Source organism: Carassius gibelio, chromosome A23, assembly GCF_023724105.1.
Source record: "Carassius gibelio isolate Cgi1373 ecotype wild population from Czech Republic chromosome A23, carGib1.2-hapl.c, whole genome shotgun sequence".
Lineage (NCBI taxonomy): Eukaryota > Metazoa > Chordata > Actinopteri > Cypriniformes > Cyprinidae > Carassius > Carassius gibelio.
Window position 1 is genome coordinate 25,805,374 of NC_068393.1, and position 7,500 is coordinate 25,812,873.

The following is a 7,500-nucleotide window of genomic DNA, read 5'->3' on the forward strand; positions in this document are numbered from 1 at the left end:
ACTGAGACACTGCAGAGAAACAGACAGACCGATGGGAACGGCTTCTGATCGGAGAGAGCCGGAGCAGACCAGCGAGCTGGAGTGAAACTCTCTACTCCACGTTAGTTTAGGCTACCTTTCAGTTCGCTCGTTCCTCTGACCTCTGACCCCACAGCTCCAGGAGGACGTGCCGTCGAGGGGTTGGCAGTGATCTGACCTCTGCCCCGACCTCGACCTCGACCCCGCTGCCTCCACGCAGGATCCATGACTCTGAAAACAAGAAAAGAGAAACTGGAACGACCGTGACTGAATCTGACAACAAGAGATCATGAAACGCTGTAAAATCACAGAGGGAACATTGAAAGAACACGGGAAATCAAACAGGGTAAAACTAGGGGTGTGCATGGATAGTCGAACATTCGAATATTCGTTTTGCTCTAATTATTCGATAAATAAAAATGATATTCGAATTTTGCAATATTTGAAGATGTACCCAAGCAAAAAATGATTAATGAATGAATAAGGGGCCGTTCACATATCGCGCCTAAAAATGCTTTCTCCTCCTTTCCAAAGCGCTCGGGCAGAAGCGACTGAGGCGTCTGCCGTCGCGAAGCAACAATTGCTCTCTCCATGAAGACGCGGAAATTTCAGCAAAGGATAAATGCATTTACAGCACTAAAAAAACAAATCGCTTGCAGTAGGCTAGCTCTGCTACATTTAAGCTGTTCCTTCATCTTGGCTGAGCTTTCAACATTGTTACGGGAAAGGATGAAGCTGATTGGTTAGTTCTTGTCACATGACCCCGGTGCATTTGCGGCTCTCTGAAGAGTTGCGCCTGGAAAAAACGGGCGCATCGCACCGCGTCGCTTCCATTATGAGCGCGCATACCGCACGCCTACATTGGAAATAACCAACTTGAGCGCGCAAAAGACGCGATATGTGAACGGCCCCTAAGAACTGCGGTCTTATTGAGAATGAGGAGTCACGTGCCGATTTTGGGTTGATTTGGGAGGGGTCTGAGCCAGTCAGAGACCTGAACCATACACCTCAGTGCACACATATGGACATTGGGAATTATATTGTTTACAATGTAAGTCACTTTGCATTCACGCTGTTAATGGCTTTAATCTAACCAGAACATTTACATCTTGCAATCACACATTTAACTACCCTAGCTAACCCAGAACTGGCTTGTCCACTTTGCAGCCCCCAACACAAAAAACCTGGTACAGTATGTGTCATTGAGTTAAAATCAAATAATAACTAAACATACACAGCTTTAGCCTCCATCAAAACATGTTGGAAACGTTCGTATACATTGAACATCTCGTTACAATCTAGTGTTCAGTCGCAGTTAATTACTTTGTCATTTTGGTCAAGAAGTGCATTCTAAGTGCAATGTAATTACAATACACTAAAACGCATGTGAATAAACTTACTTTGGCCAGTACAACACTGTTTTCTTCACCTGCTGTAGATGGACCCAGCCACAGCAGAAAGCCTCGTAACTTTCCAAACACTTGTGGCTTTTAAACTCCTGCATTGTGCAGTAACTTAAACCAAAAATATATATAATTCCCAATGTCCATGTGTGCATGGAGGTAAATGGTCCAGGTCTCTGTGCCGCTTGAGAGCTTCTCCAAATACCGCTGTTTTGCGCTTGGTGTAACCTAAAAAAAACGGTATTTCATTGTTCCTATGCTTTCCATATGTATCGTGTGAGGTACTAAAGCAGTTTTTAACGCAGCAGTAACTCCCAGGCATGGTAAAACAGTGCAGAATTGCGAGAACCTCCTCTTAACAACACATGTAAACAATCCTGTTTCGCCGCCGGTATCCTTCCAACATGGCGGAGACCGTGATATCGAGGGAGGGGCTTTGTGCTATGACAACAACTTCTCATTCTCAATACAGTACTTCAAATATGCCGTGGAGAATCACAGAAAGTGACCGAATTCAAGAACATTGCTCCGCACAGTCCTCAGATATCGCGTCTTTTGCGCGCTCAAGTTCATTCCAATGTCTCTAAAACATCTCTCAAGCAACGAATAAACACCGCTAACTTGGAGAATGCAGTGAAAACTCCTCTTCTCGCGTCTGCCCTTGACCCTCGGCACTAACATCTCAGGTTTCGTTTTTGAATATTATCAGTACATTTTGCTTGATGCGAGTGGTGCGGATGCAGTCGCTGTCACCAACGATGAAGAGGATGCAATGCCCACTCGTGGGAAAAGGCTGAGCCAGTTCTTCAGCGATGATTACAGAGAGTCCAGCCGAGACGAGTGGGAACAGTTCTTACTGGAGACATTTATTCCACCAGATCAGGATCCCATTCAGTGGTGAAGCGCTTCCCAAAACGTATTCGCTTAGCACACCTTTATTTGGGAGTCCCGGCAACGTCTGTGCCGTCAGAGCGCGTTTTCTCCGCGGCCGGAATTATTGTTAACAGACTAGGGAGCCGACTTTTCCCCAATCATGTTTACATGCCTGTGTTTCTTAACCAGAACATGTAAAACAATAGAAAAAAAGCAAAAAAGATTTACTGACAGTTTAAAAGTTAAGTGTAGGCTACGTTCTACAATAGACTAATTGCTGCAGGCTGCTTTACATTTTTTCTTTGTTCACTTTTTTTTATGATGTGTAATGTTCAAGCTTATTGTGTGTAAGCTTGTTCAAAATGACGGAAACAATAAATGTTGCTGAAAAATAACGTCTGTCTCATTAAACTTAATTTAAATAAACGAATATCGAATATTTGAGCTCACAAAAATCGAAATGTGATATTTGCGGAAAACGCCAATCCCTAGGTAAAACCCCTTAAAATCCATGAAGAGACACACTTAAACATCTAAAATGCAAAAAAAAAAATGCAAAAAAAAAAAAAAAAAAAAAAATGCAAAAAAAAAAAAAAAAAGTAAAATCGTCAATTGAACAAGGTAAATCAAGGTTAAATCTCACATGAAACGCTGTAAACAAGAGTAAAATCACTAGAGGTGTAATGATTCACTCATTTTCTCAATGCATCGATTACGAACCCTGATGATTCATATGCATCAATCTTGAAATATGATGTTTGAATCGTGAAACGCTGATCTCAGACAGAAATCATTTTAAATATGGAATTATATATTAAATATAGCTATAGAAATTGTGATTCAATTGTTTGAAAAAATATACACATTAAATAACTACACGCACAAATGAAAGGAGACCTTGAACAGTGTTTGGTGCCTCTCTGTCCTTCACGCGCGTCACTGTTCATCGCTCGAGACGCTCACAGGATTGAGCTCAGGATTTTTTAAAATCTTGGCTTACATACATTTTTACGTATGCCATGTCATGCCATAGCATAATTAAACTAACATCTAACAATGGACAAAAGGTTTGTTTTTTTTTCCCCAAACCTATGGTTCTCGAATCATAAAGGCTTCTAAATTTGCAAAAATCATTCTTGAATCGAAAGATTCACAGCCCTACTAAAGAAACATGTCACTAATGAACGAAAATGAACAACTGCTGATGAAACAGGGTAAATTAGGGTAAAATCTCACTGTAAACAAGAGTGAAATCACATAAAACACAGCCAAAATGTAAAACATGGTAAATGAGGGAGAAAGCTCTGGCAAAAGTAATTATCTCTAATGTAACACGGTGGAACATGGTAACGTTAAAGTCACTGACAAAAGCAGTAAAACAAGATAAAAGCATTACAGAACAGATTTAAATAAAGCGACTGTTCCCTCCCTGGATCATTACATTTGTTATAAAATAAACCAGTGTAAAACCATGTAACAAAATGAACGAAATGTAAAGAAAAATGATTTGATTTAAAAATAAAAAGTCTTACCGACACGAGTCACTCTAACGATGAGCTCTGGAGTCAGCACGCACGCGGAAGACGGCAGCGCCGCAGAGCATGATGGGAAATGTAGTTGTTAACAGCGCACGGTGAGTTGGAAACCTCCCATAAAAACAACAAGTCCCATCGGCTTTCAGAGAGCGTCATTCAATGACACGTCCGCTTTTCACATTACCAGTCCTTCTTTAGTAAGGTATACAAATTAAACATTTCTAAATATGTGTGTGTGTGTGTGTGTTTGTATATATATATATATATATATATATATATATATATATATATATATATATATATATATATATATATATAAATATATATATATATATATATATATATATATATATATATATATATATATATATATATATATATATATATATATATATATATCATATATTTTTATTTTTTGCAATAACAGCGTCAAAACAAACACCATATGAAAGGGTCTGGTCAGATATTCTTTATTGAAGATGTATTTGGATTATTTTACAGCCCATTTAGTTCTCTGATTAAACTTTTAACCGATATTGGTAGACATTATAGAATAAACAACACGTTTATAACATGATATAATCAGAACTACCCACAGATACATGCTGTGAACACCGATCATCTGTACAATATCTTACATTTGGGTGCTACCTGTTCCATGAAGATGAAAGAACCAAACAAAGATTACTCAGATTTCTTCTTCTTCACTCAGTGTTGTTCAGACACTGCTGTGGTAGACTGACAGCTCAGGATGAATGTGATGTTGGGCAGGAGCTGATGTGTATCTACAGTTTTATTCATCCCCACAAATACAGTCAGAACCCAGGATGGAGCACACAATACACAAGGCTTCTGTTCAAAGTTTTAAAACTAATTTAAACTAATCAGGTTTATCTGCAGCTTTCATCTTATTCTTTCTCTTCTTTCTTGGCAGTCACCAGTTCCGGGTCCAGCATCTCAGAGAGAGCCACTCCACTGGAGTCTGTGATCTTCTTTTCTAATTTAGTGATGCGCTTCTTCAGTTTGCCTTGTGCAGCTTCGTGTTCTGCTAACAGACGGGCGAAGCGGGTCTGAAGATCATCCAGCACGCTACCGATCTTGATGACCTTTTCCTCCATGACTTTGGGATCGGGACCCTGCTTGGCCAGCTCTAAATCCAGAAGATTGTCCTATGGATAACAATGATAAAAATTTAAAAAATATATATATAGCGCCAGTGACTGCTCTTTGATCTCAGGAAAACTAGTTTATATAATTTTTTGAAGAACAGAGGAATATCTTTATACAATACACACTCTTTAAATAATCTTTAGTGAACACATCAGTGGCACAGCAATGTGCATCTGCGGTTGAAAGCTAACCCAGCTAACAGAGAACGTTCTCACAACTTTGGATAGCATTTGGCCACAGTTTTCTCATAGTTATAAACAAACGCTCATCCAGTAAAATAAATGTTTCAGACAGTTATATGGTCTTTACTGATCTTCCCAAAACATTATCACAATAATGTTTCTACAACATTTTATTTCAAAAACATTTTAGTTAGACGTTCATCTAAAGCCCAAATTAGTTTTTTACGTGTATGTGTGGGTCTGCCTAGAGAATGCATGATGCAGATTTTGTCATCAGAATAGTATGTAGTAGTTCACACATGCGCATTGAATTTGTTTTGCAATATTTTTATTTGTTCGACAAGCTGGCAGCACTGGCCCCAGCAGAAAACACAATGACACGCGCTTGTGTGAAAGGGTTATGAGAGAGAAAAACAGAGCAGTCACTGGACAAAGATGAAGCTTTCTAGTGTGTGTGTGTCGACCGTCTGTGTTTGTGTATAATATCAAATGGAGTATACTTTAAAAGACTACGTTCAACTGTGCGTGTAATTTTTAAATGCTTATTTCAAAATGTGTGGAGAACATTCAAAATAACATTCCCATAACGTTTGCATGTTCCTTTAATGATTGTGCAAACAAGAAAGAAGTTAATTAAAAATTAATTAAAAAAGAACATTAGAGAACATTCAAAAATAATGTTTTCACTGTATATAAAGAGACATTAGAAAAACTTCCTTAGAACATATTTTTGTTAGCTGAGAATTCTTCAGACTCGTTGAAGGATTGATTATTTGTTCCCACTCTTACTGATCATCATGTCACCTGCTGCTGGTTGACTCTACATAGGGTTCGATGCATTAGTCTCTCGAGACTCATATGAAAGCACCGTTGACTGAACTGAATACCTTCATAAGAATTTGTCGTCCCTTCTCCTCCAGCATGGCCTTGGCATCTGGATATTCAGTTAGCGCCTCCATCAGGTCATCTTTGGACAGGCAGAAGAGGTCTGAATAGCCGATGCTGCGGATGTTGGCGGTTCTTCGGTTGCCTGCTCTACTGCCCTTGATGTTGAGGATGCTGATCTCTCCGAAATAACTGCCATCACTCAGCACCACGAACTGCGTGACTCCATCATCGGCCACCACGGCCAGCTTTCCTTCTTTAATGATGTACATCTCGCGACCGATGTCTCCCTTCTTGCAGATGTAGTCTCCGGGGCTGTAGACCTGTGGCTGAAGCTTCAGCACCAGCTCCACCAGGAGCCCGGCCTCGCAGTCTGCAAAGATGCGCACCTTTTTCAGAGTGTCCAGGTGGACGTTTATAGCAATCTCCGCACGCAGCTTGTCCGGCAGGTACTTCAGCACTTCTCTCTCGTCGACCGCTTTCTTGTTGGTCCACAAGTAATCAAACCATTTAATGACCCTTTTCTCCAGGTCTTTGGTGACCTTTCGGAAGCTCATATACTGTTTGATAGCGTCGATGCGAGCCTGGAAATCTGCTCGTGCCGCATTCGCGTTGGTGATCATGGAGCCGACATTACCGACGATGGTGGCAAAAATCAGTACACCGACCAGGAAGTCCATTACCACGAAGTAGTACTCTGCGTTTTTGACAGGGGGAGGCGTCTCACCGATGGTGGTGAGCGTGAGCGTGGACCAGTACATGCTGTATGCGTACTTTCTCACCAACCGGCCAAACTCTGGGTCCGAGGTGTCCGGGTAGACGAAAGGGTCTGTCCCGAAGCCCATTGCCTTGGAGAAGGAGTAATACATGCAGGCATTCCAGTGGATGATGATCACAATGTACATGACGAGGTTGGAGATTCGGAACACGTTCGGAAAGTTAGTCCGTGTTTCAGTGCGCTGGAAAAACTCGAACAAGCGATTGACCCTCAATAGCTTGTTCATGCGAATCTCTGGGTAGTTCAGCCCGAAGTAGAAGTATAAAATATCGGTTGGAATCATAGAAGCCAGGTCCAGCTTGAACTGGATGCTTTGCATGTAGCGATCACGAAGCTTCTTCTCATCCTTCACCAGGAGCCCCTGCTCCAGATATCCTGCAGACCAGCACAAACACACCCAGAGATCAACACACCCAGCATTCAGTGCAAGGGGCCGGAAAATGTCCAGTAAACTTACAGAAACTTCACATGGAAAGTGAACCTGGGGAATTTTGAAAATATTCAGAAGGGAATTAAATGAAAAATTGGATTAATTTATAATATAATAATTGAATATAAAAAGTCACATTAAAAATGTCAGTTGTGGTTTTGAGGAATAAGATTAGTAAAAAAAAGCTTGTAAAAAAACAATGTGCAATGACATGAACAGATATGTA

At 40.5% G+C, this 7,500-nt stretch overlaps 2 protein-coding genes across 3 annotated transcripts in view; both read right to left on the reverse strand.

The window, feature by feature from the left end:
• The window catches only part of nfxl1 (nuclear transcription factor, X-box binding-like 1), a 30,801-nt gene extending 26,857 nt beyond the window's left edge, over positions 1-3,944 (reverse strand). Inside the window, exons 1-3 of the mRNA XM_052540700.1 lie at positions 3,827-3,944; positions 116-249; positions 1-9 (exon numbers count right to left, since the gene is read on the reverse strand). The exon at positions 1-9 is cut by the window's left edge and continues 162 nt beyond it. Of these exons, the coding sequence (XP_052396660.1) occupies positions 1-9; positions 116-245 (139 nt within the window). The 5' untranslated portion in view covers positions 246-249; positions 3,827-3,944. The remainder of the gene's footprint in view (positions 10-115; positions 250-3,826) is intronic.
• A 339-nt stretch (positions 3,945-4,283) lies between these two features.
• cnga1b (cyclic nucleotide gated channel subunit alpha 1b) overlaps positions 4,284-7,500 on the reverse strand; it is a 5,556-nt gene continuing 2,339 nt past the window's right edge. For both annotated transcript variants that reach the window (XM_052540273.1, XM_052540272.1), the window contains exons 8-9: positions 6,069-7,219; positions 4,284-4,998 (exon numbers count right to left, since the gene is read on the reverse strand). In XM_052540273.1, the coding sequence (XP_052396233.1) occupies positions 4,738-4,998; positions 6,069-7,219 (1,412 nt within the window). In that variant the 3' untranslated portion in view covers positions 4,284-4,737. The remainder of the gene's footprint in view (positions 4,999-6,068; positions 7,220-7,500) is intronic.